The sequence below is a fragment of the Vicugna pacos genome, chromosome 10 (assembly GCF_048564905.1).
Source record: "Vicugna pacos chromosome 10, VicPac4, whole genome shotgun sequence".
In the NCBI taxonomy this organism is placed as follows: domain Eukaryota; kingdom Metazoa; phylum Chordata; class Mammalia; order Artiodactyla; family Camelidae; genus Vicugna; species Vicugna pacos.
Genome location: NC_132996.1, coordinates 43180934 through 43198751, shown reverse-complemented (window position 1 = coordinate 43198751; position 17818 = coordinate 43180934). Strand labels below are relative to the sequence as shown.

General features: G+C 35.2%; 1 protein-coding gene across 1 annotated transcript in view; it reads right to left on the bottom strand.

The window, feature by feature from the left end:
* Window positions 1–17818, bottom strand: part of GAS2 (growth arrest specific 2) — a 119469-nt gene that overhangs the window by 59755 nt on the left and 41896 nt on the right. Inside the window, exons 4-5 of the mRNA XM_072969679.1 lie at window positions 15588–15729; window positions 3864–3927 (exon numbers count right to left, since the gene is read on the bottom strand). Coding sequence (XP_072825780.1) covers window positions 3864–3927; window positions 15588–15729 — 206 coding nt within the window. The remainder of the gene's footprint in view (window positions 1–3863; window positions 3928–15587; window positions 15730–17818) is intronic.

The window sequence follows — 17818 nt, the reverse complement described above, 5'->3', positions numbered from 1 at the left end:
ATTTCTTTTGAATGGTCATAAATTTTGTTCAAAATCAAGGAAGCAGTCAAAAATAAAAATACAAAAAAGCTTCCCTCTGATGCTGACAGTTGATCATAGCCCCAAACCAAAATATCAAAAGCGCTTTCTTTTTGTTTAACTCTTATCGCAAAGCTAATCTTAATTCTGCAGTCTGTTGAAAAGCTGAATTCATAGCAACTTTTTTAGCAATGAATATCAAAACACTCTCATTAAAAAGATCTTTGAGATTTAATGACCTGGTTTTGCTAAGTGGTTTACTTTGCAGAAGGCAAACGTGCAACTTTTACACTCAGAAACTGACATGGTTTCTGAAATATTAACGGAGGGATTTCACTCTCCAGTGATGATCACTCTATTTAGTTGAAAATAAAGGGAACTGTGGCCCATGAGAACAAAAATAAGTCATCTCACTCCCCTCTCAGAATTCAGAGACGTCTACGGCTCTCTAAGGAGCTTCACAAAGTGTTTCCAGGCAAGACATGACGGCAGAGAATCAGAAACATTTTGTGAATCTTTTCTGAAGTGATGTGGATGATTTTAAGATGGTATCTATGCCATTTTGAGAAGTAAATATTTAGAATCAAATATAAAAACGTGTCCGCTATTGGGTAAAACCCACAAAATTCACAAGATTGTATTGGGAACTTGCTTTGTTACAATCAAATATCATCTGCTGTGTGTACAAATGAATGCTGTGGTTCTTGAGAGTGCTCCCAAAATCACTTCTAGTTTTGGCCAACTCTGTCTTATTTCAATAATCTATGTAATCCTCTGTAGAGGAGTAGGGGGAGAAGGAAGCACAAATGCAATGATCTAGTAAAGATTTAATACAGCCAAAGAAAAACTGAGGAATAAAATAAAATGGGGATGATGCACTTCTCTTTTTTTCTTTCAGCTTTTATGCTTCAACATGGGGCTAAGGTAGAGACATTTGAGTTTATTAGAGTTGCTGATTGTAAAGCACAACTGAACTTTCACTAAAATTAAGAAAAAAAACTTCAAATGTGTACAGAGAGAAACTTAAATAGACATTTATACTTAAATGTTCAATCTGTCCAATTGATATTCAGCTGTTGAACCTTATGCGGCATGTGAAAGTAATACCCCGAGTCGTCTCTTAGCGTATTCTCTCTTTTTCAGTAGAAGTGTCAAATACTTCACACCAGTCAAGTAGGTGAAGAAGATAAAAAGCAAAATTTACACGCTGAATATTGTAATGTGCTGTCTTAATCCTTAGATAATTGCTTTGAGAAATTAGTAATTTTTGGGGGTAATGTGAATAATCTCTGCTTTTATCAGTTCACATAGTCATAAAGTGCAGTCAGAAATGTTGCAATTGATTCTTATCACTAATAATAATAATAATAATAATACAGGAGGCAGGAGGAAACTTTTGGAGGTGGTAGGTACCTTTGTGGCAGAGAGGTGGTTGGTGATGGTTTCATTGATGTATACTTATATCCATGCTCAGCAAGTTGTTGACATTAAGTATGTACAGATTTTTGTGTGTCACTCGTATCTCAATAAAGTGGCTTTAAAAAATGGCGTAGTCCAGAATCTCAATTTTAAAATATCTGGGGGAAAAAAAATCCCCCCGCAAAACATTTCATATAATGTTTCACCTTCAAACTGACCAGGCCATTATGACTCCCTTTTGTTAACCAAGATATTAATTTGTTTTATACACCATAGCAAGGGTCAATTTATGCCGAAGTCAGAACTGGAGGAGAGGTAACTTCTAAGGGGATTTTATCACTGGGTAACATGCCTTCTCCTTTGATGACTCGGTCATAGTTGAAGGTTTAGTTCAGCAGGATTCCTAACAGAGTGTGCAGGTAGTACACAAAGTATAATTACAAAAAAAAAAAAAAGAAAGAAAAGAAATCCAGAAGGCAGACAAATAAAGTACACTAAACAGGAGGAAAATGACAACCCCCAGCTAATCCTGTAGCCACGCCACTTCTTTCCACCTCTAGATCACGAAGCTCAGGATGCCAATTTGATCCACATATTTCGATTATTAAGGCAAAAAAATGGGATCTGGCATTTCAGAATATTCTAATGATGTAATTAAAGAAACAACTAAATGAAATGTCTTCTGCCCAGGCTTCTATTAAAGAGGAACTCTAGACAAACTTTCTTTTACTCTAACATTTCAGGGGCATCAGTTCATTTACTGATTTTACTTTGTGTGTATTCCTCCTTCCTGTATTTTTTCTTTTTTTTTCAGTTGTTGTTTTGTTTGTTTGTTTGTTTCATTTTTTTCTTTTTTTCCCTTCTCCTGTATTTTTAACTTCACCTTTCTTATGGGATATCTGTTAAGCCCAAGAACGTGAGCCTGAGTCGTTTGACTCAAATTCGTTTGTCCTGCAGGTCAGTAGCCTTAAACTTGGTGGAAGACTGAATCAGCAGAGTTCTAAGAGGGACAGGCATCTTTGTCTTGCTCCCTCCTGGAACCCAAGGAAGTGACAGCACTGACAGGGAATGGGGTCCTAAGAAACAGCAAGACACTATGAACTGTGCCTGAGTGGCAGAGACCTGAGTGGCTGGAAGACTGGGGACCCTCTCCAGAGGCCGCCACACAACGTACATCTGGGAATGGTGTGGGGAAGCAGGGGGATCCCTAAATGTCTCAGACTGATTTTTTTCACTCCTTGTTGAGCGAAGCCTCAGTCATATTTAATTTTATTTTTTTTAAATTAAAACAATCTTTCTCTTACCCAATTATTATGATAAAGTAAAACTTATACCTGATGTACAATTTGTGAAGATTATGTTGACTATGATGCTTTAAAGAAGTTGGGCTTACTTCTCTGATTATGGGCTAATTTCCCATTGGATCAAAAAAAAAAAAAAGGTGGTTCACTGGCAGCAAGTTTTCTATTCATTGCTGTAATTTGCTGATGTGCACACCTTGTATTTCCCTTTCCTGGATTTTCTTTGTAGCTTTCTCTTTGAGAACATCCAGAGTTAGCTCTTACTATAGCTTTCTGGTTCATCTGATCTCAATGCTAAAAGTATACCCAGATCTGGATGAGAAAACATCTTCCAATTAATTCCAAAGTTAACCATTATTTCTTCATTTCTACTTCTCTGAGCTTTATAAACCTGTCAGAAGCCTTGTTTGATGATTTGCAATGTAGTAAAGGAGAAGACATGAAACCAAATCAATTCGGCTATGCTAATAAGTCCCTGTCTTTGCTGGTTTAGCTATGATTGTGATTTCCACAATCACTATTTTTTTTTTGAAGAAAAAGATTCCAAAGATGTCTCTACCTATGAAGGATAATATTCTATGTCTTTTTCTAATCAAAAGATGGAGAATCATTTTAAAACTGCCACCCACCCCCACTCAGAAGTAGAAACTAAAAGAGCTAAGGGATGAGATGTTCAATGGAAAAAATGAAGAAAAAGAAACAAGAAAAGAAAGTCGGAAATTATTAAAGAGTAAACAGGAAGAGAGGGATGAAGGAGATGGGAAAGTGAGTAAAAGGGAATAGGGTTCCTACCAAGGAAAGGGTAATTGTCATATACAACTTCATGGACAAGAGCATCGCCTACCTCCTACGAAAGAGTTGGGGAAAGGAAATGTACTTAATGAAAGGATATTTAGCAAATGCTTAAACATAGTGACTTTGATAATAAGGCGATGATATTAAGAATCCTGGGGGTACACTTCCAGTTTGAACAACTGCTCTTGAGATGTTTGTACTGATCATATTTGAAGGAGTCACTTTTCACCATCCAGATTAAACATGAGCAATGAAAAGCCAGCAAGCTTCTCAGCTGCTCGGATGCTGAGACGGTCCATGTCTTGACATTGTGGCAGCAGTGTGACCTACCTGGCTGCAATCCGGCCAAGCTCTAGCAAACAGAGACACACTTCTCTGGGTTGCTTGTGGAGGACTGAAAGACAAGACAGAGGTGGACACCTTTACAAAAGAAGGAATTGTAAAGCAGCTCAGCGGGGAACAGGCTTGACAATGACCCCTCATCCTGCATGGTCCCAGTAAATGGGCCAGTCTTCATTCCAACATTCACAGAAACCATCCTATCCCACAGTACACTTAGCTCTACTGAAGTTTTCAAAATACTTTGCCCAACTTTCCTCCCAAAAGCCATGAATCTCAGGAAATCCCACCCTGAAAACACTTTCTTCAATTAGTTATTATTAGTAAGTCAATGTTGGAAAAACATGTAGCTGTAATTATGCTATAAATAGTTGATAGATACTTAAAAACGCATCACACATGTAAGACTATGGAGCAAAGACTGGATTTTTAAAAATCCTGACTCTATCTTCACTAGTGACTTTAGCAAAAATAATGCAATGAATAAGGATTAAAAAATTACACATCACAGTCCTTTGTTAGCCTCCAAACAACATTAAGTGAGCTCTTGAAATAATGTCTTCTCCTAACCAAATCGGATTAAATGATTGTTTAGAAAGAAACAGTTTCAACCGACTGGTTTTTGTAAATATATACCAATATACACAATAAGCCAGTTTTGCCCATAAAATGAGCAAATTAGAAGACAGATCTTTGCATTGAAATTTCTATTCTAAAATAATCTAATTACTTAATAAATTTGCTTCACCAACTGCTTTGGACCCATTTAGCAGTGGTGGCAAACCATACTTCCGTTTGTTGAGCCTATCAGAGGAGTATGTACTCCTTACACTGCTCTTTTTTAACCTAGAAACTTTTAAAAATGTTTATTATATTCAGCACCTAATAAAGACAACATTTATGGGGAGGGGAAGATAGCACTGAGAATGGTCTTTACATAGACATAATATCTTGATTTAAAAAATACTGGCTTATTGATAAACAAGAAAAATAGCAATATTGCTTCAATTCTTAAACACAGAATTTTATAATAATTTAATTTCTCAGCATTATTCTATTTCTTCAACCTAGTTATCTAATCTCTTCTCTCCACAGATTATGGTAGTGACAATATTTGCCACTGACATCAGAATGGAATTTGTTGGGAGTGTGTGAATAGAAAAATACATTTATTTGGATTGTAAAAGTATATGATTTCACTTGGCTTTCAACAGACAAAAATTTATGACCTTGTTATAAAATGTCATTTTTAAAGCTTTCAAAATAAGTTCGAATCTCATTAGCAATGCTCATTAAAACAGAATTCATTATGGGAAATCTGAATTACAGAATACTTCCAATCCCAGTAATATAAATTTTAGTTTCAGCTGACCTTTAGTGAATTGTCACAAAACTCAAGTTGGGGAAGCCTAAAATTACCTCTAATGAAAGGGGCTTAAAATAAATATATTTACTACCTCCAATTTCAAGTACACTCCTAGTTGACTCTGGCTGAAAGATACAAACTTCAGAACTTTGATATATTAAATCAACTTCAATGCAATGAAACATACGGACTGTAATATCACAGAGGTATCAATTTCAAACAGAAAACAATAATAAACATCACAAAACAAAAGCAAACAAATGAAAATCAATCTCCCTATCTAGATAATCAATTTCTTCTGATTTGGACTTTTTTTTTAAAATCCTGTCGATGGTACAGAATAACAAACATAATAACAGACAGGAGAAAGAATACATGAAAGCTGAGGAGAGGAATTTTAAGGCTCTGCTGGTACCCTCATCTTCCGTGAAAGCTGTGTGAAGCAAGTGGTAAGGCTCCAGGAGACTTGGATACAAAGTCATGCATTTCATGATGGAAACAGTGTCAAAACAGGAGAATTATTAGTGAACTGACCAAATGGTGTCGGTGTGCAGTCAACAACCAACTATAAAAAGTAATGTGTCCAACTATGGTGATTCCTTAGCCAGCTTACTGTACTTATTTTGAGGACTGTATAAGCATTGGAAGTAAATAAATACATCTTATGAAAAACAAAATTCATTCTGAAGAAAAGCAGTAACGTGGGCAACATACGAAAGACAATGTGATAAGTAGGATGCACTGTGATTATGTATTTCTTTGCTTTCTCAGTTCAGCTATCAACGTAAATCAGCTTTTGCATGCCAACACTCAAATATCAAACCTGCCATGGACTCATTAGATAATCAGTTTGGCAAACTGAAAAGTAACTACATGATTCTGCATTTTAGAATCAGCTTATAAAATTTAAGACAAATAAACCTCTCGGCCTCATTTCTTAGGAGAATGATAATAGAAAGATGATGTTTTACTTCTCAGTTTTCTTGGTGATGTTAACTTTAATAAAGCAATTAATTGCATTATTGCTTCAAAATACACCTATAATATTGTCTCACATGTTAATGGATTTTTTAATACTGGGCATATCATGCCTGGCCTATAATGGCCAAAAAATCATGTTTGATGACTAGAAAGCAATGAATGACTTAAATCTACAGAGGGTCATAACTTGGCACAACACCTAGAACAGAGTAATTACTCAACACTATGTCTCCCAGTACTAAGGATGATGGCAGTTATGTGGTGATGACAATAGCTGTGACAATGAACAAACTGAATAAAGACTAAAATCTTACCTAGCATCTTTAGGAAAGGCAAGAATTTAAATGATGCAAATGTTTATGTAATTATAAAAGCAAGCACTCTTCCTTTATTCTATCAAGTTAAATTCAAGAGTCTTTAAGTAGGCTCTCCCTGATACCAAACAGGTGACTCTGTTTGGGTTTTGCACTCAAGCAAGTTCTAAACTAAAGTTAATAGATGGAAAGAGTATAGTGGCTGGTGGGGGGATTGCAGCCATGAAGATCTGGGTCTGAGGGTGAGATCTAAGGTTTACTAGTTATGTTATTTGGGGAGATTACTCTATAAAATCTCACTTTTCTGAGGGAAAGTAATATTTTGCCATATTTTTGTGAGGATTAAACAAAATAATATTTATTGCTATTCTTAGCCAGTGTTGGGCATGTGGGAAAACTTGCCCAATGTTAGTTTTTTATTATTGCTTTTATTATTATTATTATTATTATTAATTATTATAAATTATTTGTTTAAAGATTATCTTCATTTGGCTTAATCAACATTAATACACTCTTGTTTTTTCTATAAGCATTTTTTTTTCTGTGCAGCTATTAAGTGTCAGTCACCATTCTAAATAGTGGAAGAAACTTCAGAATAAAAAAAATTACTATTGATAGATGTGTATAATTTAAAGTGGTCATTATAATAAGTGTATTTTGAATATTTTATCATTTATATTATATAAAAAACAGTTATTTCTAAATATAATCTAAGATTAAGTAGGTCAATTTGGCCAGCATATATAGACAGATACACAGCAGATATCCTATCATTACTGTGAGTTTGTGCTAAATATAAAACTTCAGTAACAATTTTATTAGAACATATCATTTTATGAAACACTAAACATCTTACCATCAATTTTTGTCCATCTCTGGGAATAAAATAATTTAGATGAGCCCATTTTCAATAAATTACCTAAGTTGATTATATATTTATTATATATATGGATGCATGTTTTTGTCAGGATGACAAGAAAGACAACTTTTAGCACACTGCATTTGAACTAAAGCCTTTGTGTTGAGTCATATGTGCTATTCATTTTAAAGACATTTACTGATTTGTCTTTTCAAAAACATAAGGGAATATCTACTTACACTGAAGTTTATGGTAGAAAACATTTTTCATTCTATCACTGCAACATTAATATGGTCTTTTGCTTTGAGTTATGAATAGCAGAGGGGGCCACTATCGCTTTCTTTCCTCTGAATAAATTCTCTTCAGAACAAATGAAAAGCTCTCCAGCTGCTGGTGACTATTATGCAAAAGGTTTTATCTTTGGAGACTTCTTTTTAAATAATCAAAACCATTTCAAAGAAAAGTATAAGGCAGGACACCTCTGGGAGAAGTAACACAGATCCCTATTCAAAACTGTGTGGCAAGAGACTCAGTCTTATAACCTAGATTCTATAAAAATCTCATGGGCATCAAATGTCAAATGGAATGCTGTGAGCTCCAGGAATAGAAATGAGACCTTCCGCTAAAGCAAGGGATAGAGATTCAGTGTCACAGAATCCGCAAGGATAAAATGCATTAGACCATGAGTGTATAGTTTAGCTAAATATATTACGTTTAAACAGGCGGTCAAAAAAAAAAAAAAAGAAAGAAAGCATGAACATTGTGTTGTCTATTTGGGTTCCACACATTAGAGGCTACAATATTCATGTTGGTTTTGAAAGAAACTGAATTTTTGGATTTATATTTAGAAAGAAAATTTGAAAGAATTGTATTTGGGACTGAATATTACATTGTGAAAATATCATAAATTAAAAGCTGCCCACCTTCCCAGAGCAGAGAACAGGTTCAGAGAATACTCAGGAACAGTAGAAGATAGAACCAGCTCGATGTCAGAAGACTCGGGTTCCAAGCAAGGCTACATCATTTTCTTACTTCTAAAACCTGCCTTCTACTTGCTCTTTCTTATGAGGTAATTTTATGGTTAAGGGTATATGGTATACAGTAAGCACTCAAACTTTACTCCCTTGCTACTTAAGTGGTGGTCCACAAACCAGCAGGACTGGCATCAGCTGAGAGCTTGATAAAAATGAAAATTACTGGGTCCCACCCCAGACTTACTGATCAAAATTTACATTTAAACAAGCTCCCCAGGCAATGGATATGCACATGGAAGTTTGAGAATCATTATATTAATCAATGTTATGATTACTATAATAAACATCAGGTATAATTCTTCATCTATTTAGTCAAAAATGTTCAAATGTGCTTTGACATATGGAATGTGCTCTAGCAATGTTCAGGATAACAGTGACGATAAAGAGGATAAAGTGATGATGAAGAGTGGAGGAAAAAGAATTCGTGCATTGGATTAGCCCTTAATGGGTATTATGGGCATTTATCACCTGTCAGGATCTATAAGCTACAAAAGATCCTTGTCAAGAAAGTGAAGAGATGGCCCTCCACGTCATGTCACTCCCAGTAAGTAACATGCAGAAATCTTTGAGTTTAAAGGTAGGAGGCAATTAGGAATAGAACAGGAATTTAGGTGCCTTAAAACGGATCTGGGGAAGGCTAGAGAGAAGAAAAAGCAAACAAGAATAAACCCACAAACTAATGGATGCTGGGAGTGTGTGTATACACATTTCTCAGAATCACTATTCACCTTTAAAACAGTATGCAACGTCCATATAATTCATATAAACAAGGAAAATTTATTCATAATCTCACCAGTAATGGGACACACATAGAATAAAATGTAGCTAATCAATGTGGTTAATTCCCTTCGCCCCTAAGTCAGGAGATGTCCTGGGGCAAGTATGCCCTTTCTGTCTCCAGCACCCAGACTTTATGTGGAATTAATGGATTAAGTCACCATCACCCAGAGCAGCAATAGGAGGCAAGAGTCTTTTCTAATTTGGTTTACATTTATATTTTATTTTTTCTTTTACTTGAAATAATCACATGAACTTCTAAAATTATCCCATACAAAGCATAGCTTTCTGTAATACAGGGACATGATCTTTGGAGGCAAGTGGATCTGAAATCAAATCCTAGCTGGGGTCATTTAGAAGCTGTGTAATATTTGGCAAGTTGTTTAATTCCCTAGGTCCTAACCTAGCATTTTCGCTTCTAGAATGGCGGTTGTTGGGAGATTAGATATGGGGGCACATGACCTTGGCTACTGTTATTGCGCATATAGTGTTATTATTGAATATTGCATAGTGAAAATTTGATCCTGGAAAAGCTAGAAGGCTGCCCACTTTCCTAACTCGACCCTGACTCCGTCAAACCCTTGATACACCTATTACTCCTGAGAGACATTTAGTTCTCTTAGATTCCATACTGCTCGCTCTTACTTTTTTTCTTTTCTGACACAGGGACAAATGGTTATATTTAGAGAGAGTTTCTGAGCGCTAAAGAGTGAACTGAGATGATATTAAAGTCCTCTATGAGAACAGGTGTTAAAAAGTCCAAAGTCTAAAATAAATTGTTCCTGGGCAAGAAATACTGGGAATATAAATAATCCAGAGATGATTTCGTGTCCTGAAATTATTATCCTACATTAATATTAATCAAAGTAATATAGTTTTTTTTTTTACAGAAATACTCATATAATCCCAGAACAGATGACAACAACAACAAGGGGTGATTTGTCAAACACTGGAAGGCAGGCAGAGATGCTTTTTTTCTGATGCAATAGGTATAAAATGGGAAATGTTAATGCTTAAAAATCCACATACAATCCTTTTCACTTTTGTGCAGTGACATCAAAGCAATACCGTAGTTAGGTCAGTGCCTGACCAGTATTTGATAGAATAAAGAACTGTATAAAATTGCCCTTCAGAGTCATGCATCAAAAGAAGACAGGGCCACACAGCAAACACGAACACAAAGTAAGAATGAAAAACAAATCACACACATTTGCATGCTAGCACAGCAGATAGCAAACCCTTTTCTTGCTGAGGAGATTCTTTCTCAGAGAAATAGGTGAAGAATAGTCACTGGCCTCCAAATCCTATAATCATCCAATAACATAATGATATTGACACAATTACAGCAAGCAAAAATCTGTGCATATTTCAAGTACCCCCCTCCCCAAGCCATTTTTCTTTCTTCCTTCTCCCAGCTCATTCGAATCTATACAAACAGAACAAAATAAAAACAAAGATCTGGGGAAAACATTAAGCTAACGTAATAGTCTCTAAATCAGTGCGCTAAAGTACATTACAAATAATAAATCCTCTATGCAAAAATATCACTAATTTAAGGAAATAGTTCCTACTTAAAATACCTTAGAAAAAAAATCATAGAGCATCCATTTTAGGACTCATACCTTAAACCTTTTCAAGATTGAGAATAAGTCATCAATCTGGTCTAAATCTAAATGATAAAAAGTAAGCCATATAAAAATATTCAGCATTATTTCAAAAAGGTGGTTAAGGTATCTCACCTTTGAAAACATATTACATTACTGTTAGGAAGATCATTGATTAATATGGTTTGATAAGTTTTACATCTCTGTGAAACTGAAAATTGAAATGCTTTCACACCTAGAATTTTCTAAACAGTTTTTTCTTTACTCCAGAATTAAAAGTTCTTTTCTTTTAAGATAATTACCAGGGGAATATTTTGTGTTTAAGCTGATAAGCTACATACTTTTTTAAGTCAAGAAAATGTTCATGTACATCTTTTTAACATAAAGCACAATCCTAAGTATTTTTAATAAAACCAATTAATAATCTTGATAAATCAGAGACATGACAAAGGAAATCCCCTTCAATGTACTGACTTATACATCAGCATGGTTTGAATAGTGGACTTGTCAGTGAGCATTACATGCAGAACCAAAAAGTTAAAGTGTGTCCCACAACACACACAAAATTTTTGTCATCTATTCCTGTAGCTGTATGAAACTAATCACTTGAAATGTTTACCCTTAACAATATGAAACAGCCCTTATCATACACAGATGTATAAAATACACTGATGTCAATAAATAATTCTCTATGCAACTTGATTCAAATTGTATCTTAATGTAAATAAAATTGTTCATGTTTCAGATTACATGCCATACCAGCTTACTGTCTGAAGCTTGTTCATGGATAATTGAAGAAGAAAATGGTACCACTTACAACCCAATTACTATTTATCTTACTTTCAAATTCTGAACATATTTTATTGTTATTTACTAGATGTAAATGCTTGACCTCATGTTCATATTATACCATAATTTTCCCATATTCTTAACTAGTCTCAAAAATATTATGAATATTATTTTTGGTTGGTATCCATGGATGACTACAGTTTGTTTAAGCTGCCACCAAATGTCCCAGACTCTTAAAAATATTTCAATGGACAGTCTATTGCCTATCTCTACTTACTTCCTTCAAATAAACTTTTAGAAGTAGAACAGCTTGATAAGAGGTTATGAGCATTTCTGAAATCTTTGCTACATAGTGTCCAATTGTCCTCCAAAGAAGGCATACTGATTTTCAATTTTTTTCAGCAATTGTAGGAGACCCTGTTTTCCTGCGAACCCAACACTAAATAAACAATTCTTAGTCTTTGCTAATTTTTCATAGTTTTTATTTATTATTAAGGGGTCAAACATTTTTATATTGTTTTTGGACTTCTGTAAGTCTTTTATGAATAAGCTGTTCGTGACATTTATCCATTTTTCTATTGAGTCATTTCCAAAACATTGCTCGGGATATTGTCAAACATTTTTATATCTTTTTTGGACTTAGGAAAACCCCCAAAAAAGATATGAAAGTCTATTATGAATAGGGTGTCCATGACATTTATCCATTTTTCAGTTGGCTCATTTCTGAAACACCATTTGGGATATTAGTTGAACTTATGATCCAAGAACTGGATATTTGAAAGAGGAAACATTCTCTCTCAAGAATGTCTTTGAAGATAAACTGCAGGTTGTACTCTGTATCTGATTACATTGTAGTACAGAAAGTTATCCGCCAAGAATCAAAAAGACAAGCAGGAGAGAAGCATATGGAGCAAGTTGCTGCCCATCCTCCCCAGGTCATCGCTGGCATAGCTTCCCCACCCACTGAGAGTTCTTGTCATTAGCTGTTGTGGAAAGAGAACAGACTGAGTTGTGAATCAAGATCCTCTCACAAATAATCGTACAAAATAGCACGGCAACAGAGGGTGGCGTATCAGTTGCCACAATGATAAGAATGCTTTATGCAGGCAGAGACCTTTGAACAGCTAAAGACAGAAGCCTCTTGATACACTCAGTACAGTGATCTACTTTATCATTCATTCAGACAGATTTTTCCCCTTCATCAGGGCATCTTTTCATTGTATTTGCTGTTCAAAACCCTAGGGCACAAAGGATGCTCTTCATCTTGTGTGCTACTGAAATGAAATCTTGAGGTAGGGAAAAAAGCAAAAAAACCCTTGCCCTAAATTCCCTTTCAAAGGTGAAGTGCGAAAAGACATCAAGCAGAGGACACAGTGTTACTGCTGCAAGAAAGTCAATTCTGCGGAGTCCGAGGCCTTCAGCGGCGGTGGCTCAATCACTTCCTCACCCTCGGTGAATAATAAGAAAAATCCAAGGAGAACGGGTTCCACCTGGGGACCTGGAATTTCTCATCGTCCTTCCTCTTGATTATCACGCACATCTCTGGGCACGGCTGTTTCCTGTCTCTGAATAATCCTAAAGTCAATGCTATGACATTGGCTCCCTTCTTCCGTCTCCACGGGGCCTACTGCACATCACCTCGTGTCCTATTCTAAACAGCAGAAATTTCACATTTATCTTTTCACTGAGCAGCAAACTAGAAAGCCTAACTGTATGATTTAGTTTGGTATTGACAGATTTAAAAATTATTTAAAAAATTGTATAGCCTTGAACATTTGGTCTTATTAAACTTTCTTGGCTATACAAATACATTTTAATTGCAAGGTCTAAGCTAAGTGGTACTAAAGAACATAATCAAAAATCAAAGAAACTTTAACAAAATACTCAATTGTTATTGCATATAGATTATCCTGGGCTTTCTTTTTTATAAAGTCAGTTTTTTTTCAAACAGGGTGAAGAACTCAACCATCTCAAAATTCTTCTTGGCATTATTTTATATGCTCTGGAGTATGTGTTTATATACCAGGGCCATTGTTCTATAAGCTGCTTTAGGCTTTACTGTTTCAAGATAAAATGTATTATTTATTACATGAATGGGGTTTTAAAAAGCCATTCAAGCTTCCTGGAGTCCAGTTGAAAGGTTTATTAGTTCAATCAACAGCAGAACTTATGGGGCTAGGAAAACTGAGACAAGATCATATTTACATTCACAGCTCCTGGTAATCCCCTTGGCCTGTAGCCGTCCCTGGAAAATGCTTTTTTAGTGGAAACCTGTGCAATGAACAAATTACCAAACAAAGAATGCAGTTCCCCGACGTAGCCATTCTTTTGCGAGGCAAGGGCACGCCAGAATTTTAAATCATGATGTTAACCGTCCACACATGAAGTGTACTTCTTGTGATGAACATTTGATTTTTAAAAAATGTATGTGTATATATATATATATATATATATATATGAGTGTGTATATGTGTGTGTGTGTACATGTGTGTGTGTGTATATATGTGTGTGTATATATATATGTAAATGTGTGTGCGTGTACATGCACAGACATTGACTAGGTCTTGCAAGGATTTTTTTTCCACAAATAATTTTGCCACGCACTCTTTTCCTAGAATCTTCCTCTCACATAGTTTCCTATCAACCTGAGAGTTAAAATCCATTTGTAAAATAACCACCAGGCTGAAAAAGAACTATATCCGTGCCTGTCCTCCACTGAGTCTCTTTTACTTTGCTGTGTGGAAACAGTAAGAACACAGAAAGCCCATGTATACAATGAGCACTCAAGGAGCACGGTGGTGCATACAGTGCGCTGCTGTGCAACTATTCTGGCTTATTTTTTCTTTCAGGTATAAAATGTTCTAGTCTAAGTTCACGGTATTCTCTGCTGAGAGAATTCTCAGAAATTTGATGACAGTCTTTTCCATATCACATCAATTCTTAGTACAAACACCAATCTCCTTCAGCACATAAAGTGAGTAAGATTTTAGAGGCTGCCATCAATTTCCTGGGTTCAGCAGGGGAACGCTGTTCTGCGAGGCCTAGAGGCAGAGAGTATTTTCCTTGTTGGGAGGCAATTTGCATCCTTGTTCTCTCCGAAGGACGCTCAGCTTACTTTGATGCTAATATTTGGTATTGTGTGATTTTGTGAATTGATTTTTTTAAAGCCTCAGGCAAAAGAACCAAAGCTTCAGTTTTCCCCTCTAAATGTCTCCTGTCTTCACTTAGTTCCGCTTTACTAGAACTGGACTTTAATCCCCAAATTTTCCATATTAGGGTTATACTGGACTAGATCTTGTAGGAGGTCTGATCATTTAAAGGTATCAAGTAATGTCGAAACACTGAATGGTCCAATGTATGTTTTCTCCCAAGGAAATACAAAACCAGACGCTATGCTCTGGAAGTGGATTTGCCAAAATTCAATCATAAAACAAATCAACCCCCCCCCCCCAAAATGTCTGGGTAGGCCCAGGCACTAAGGTATCTGCCTTTTATTCCATCATTTTCAATTATCCTAATCTCCTGCTTGCTTGTCTGATATTAACTAACTGAAAAAAAAAATCAGTTTCAACAAAGAGAGAGCTTTTGGCAGATGGTATTTTCATACTTTCGTAGAGGCGAAAAGACAAAAGTGCTCTTGATGGCTGGCTGGAGAATAAATAGCTACCCTTCTAGTCCAGGTAAGAGCCTGGTGGTAAAATTTAACTCTCCATTTTCCAAGTACCCCCAATTTTGCATTGTATATACTTGTTTTTAGCCAGGAAAGAATTATGCTACTTGTGTTCCTGTTATTTTATGCACAAGGTGACCAAGAGTAAGAGGGCGCAGTTTTCTACCTTCAAAGACTCAAGTTGACAACAAACTACAATTTTTTTGAAGTTAGCAAACTGTGAAATGACATCTCACACAAAAAAAGTTAGTTTGGGTAGTTATATTGACCAACAATAACTGTGATGTTATATCAGCTAAAAATTCGGAAACAAATACATACCCAAACCTTCGGATTCAAACAGACACGTTTCGTCTACCCCTAAATCTCGGCACCAGGATAGGAAATTTGCCGTATTGTCTCTGGCAAAAAAGGAGCCTGAGGGCGCGCTGGCTTTGCAGGGAATCTTCTTCAAGGGCAGATTCTGAAAAAAAAAGAAACCTCACTCTGGTGGAATATCTAGCAAAGTCATCACAGAGACACATTAAATGTACATTTACGTTGTCAACAAAACGCGTTGATAGGACCTCATGTCAATAAATAGGTTTGTGAAGAACTATAGAAAAGGACGTGAAATGCAAATGGGATGTAGCCGGTAATTAAGAGACTATGGAAATCTGTGCCTGTAAACACATCCTTGCCTTTCTAGTACCCAGAGGTAAATATACACAAGTCCCTTCCCTGGCTCAGATCACCTCTTTTCTTTCTCTTCTATTATTGCTTTGGCCTTCTCTTTCATCTAAGTTTTCTGTCAGTATTTTTCATAATGTATAAATGTATTTCTCATTTGTGAAAGAAGAATGAAACACAAATACAGTACATGAATGTAGATAAAGCATAACACACACACCTGCATTCTTATATGCCTACACAAACAAAAAAAATTCCATGAGAATTATAATGTCAAAATTATAATGTCAAGAATTATCGAACATCCATGTCCCTATCACAAATATCAAGAAAAGGAACTATTAAAAATCTTTTATCTTTCAACAATAACATTCTATCATCTTCCTTCCAGATTATTTCCTTTTAAATCATACGTCACTGCTCTGTTATGTAATATAAAAGTCATTCTGGTTGGATTTCTGCTATCTGACCTTGAAACATATTATTTACATTCTGCATCATTTCTCTTCTGGGATAAGAAAATACTTACAATAAGGGAGGGTGTGAACCTGGAGAGACTTTCTATTAATCGTCTTAGACAGTTTCAGCCCTGGAGATCTCCCTTGGTACCAAACCAAATGTTATAAAGAGTTGTGTGAGGTTTTTTCTATAATAGAATATCACCCGTTTTCATGACACTTCATGAAGTTATAGAGTGTGATTCTATGTGATGCAAAAAACTGAGCCAAGTATTTGGATGCTCTGGGCTAGACAGAATTTTGCCTCTAAGAGCAAAAAGATCAAAGGAGAAGCACTCTGTAGTTTAAATTTACAGATAGGTTATTTCCTCTATTCACTGTGAACAACAAATACAAACAAAATGCTGTTGACTGTTGAGGTCAAGGTTTTCAAGGTTGGTCATCAAAGAAATGAAATAGTGGTCTTAGTGTGTTGGTGAAGCCCTGTTAACATCAAACGATTACTAGCATTTTTCCTGTTCAGGGATTTTATAGCTACATAACTAAAATATTCAGTTTCTACATCATTCAAAGGCCGTATCTGTATAATCTCAAAGATCCATCTCTTTGTTGCTGACTGAATTTATTTTAGGGTAGACTTTGCATGAATATACACACATATATAGGTACATACAACAATACCCCCTTAACCAGTTGGTTAAGTAATGGTTTCCAATGCTTTCCTATAGGAAATATAAAAACAATAAGAAATAGCACAGTATAATGTTTCCTTTATAAAATATTCATAAACATCAATTAGTCAATTTTTATTTAAATTAAAAAATACATATCCTTAAATCTAACAATTCACTTCTAAAAATCTATCCTACAGATATAATAGTATTAGTGCTTCAAAATACATGTTCACGTATATTTGTTGCAACACTGGTTGAATAGGAAAGAAATATAAATAAGAATATGTCAAGAATGGGCTAGTTGAAAATACATAGTATACAAATACAACCAAACTCTATGCAATCATTTAAAAAGAATTAGATAAACGTGTATGCATTGAATCACAAAGATGTTCAGTATATACTCCTGAGCAGAAACCAATTAATTTGAAAACAGATATGTATGATACAGTTTCTTTTTATGATGTGTGCGTATACACAGATATACGAGTCATACATAATGTTAAAGATGGCCATATATAATGTTAAATTGCATATAAATGTCATATTAAAAATACAAATATTATATTTATTTATATAATATTAATTTGGGAAGAATTCAAGAAGGACATCCATCAAAGCGATAGTAATTATCTTTGAGGCAGGTGATTGATGCATAGATTTACATAATCCCATATTATGTAGTAGGATTTTGAGTGACTTTTACAGTTTATCAGTATTTTCAGATTAAATAATCAAAGTAGGTAAATTA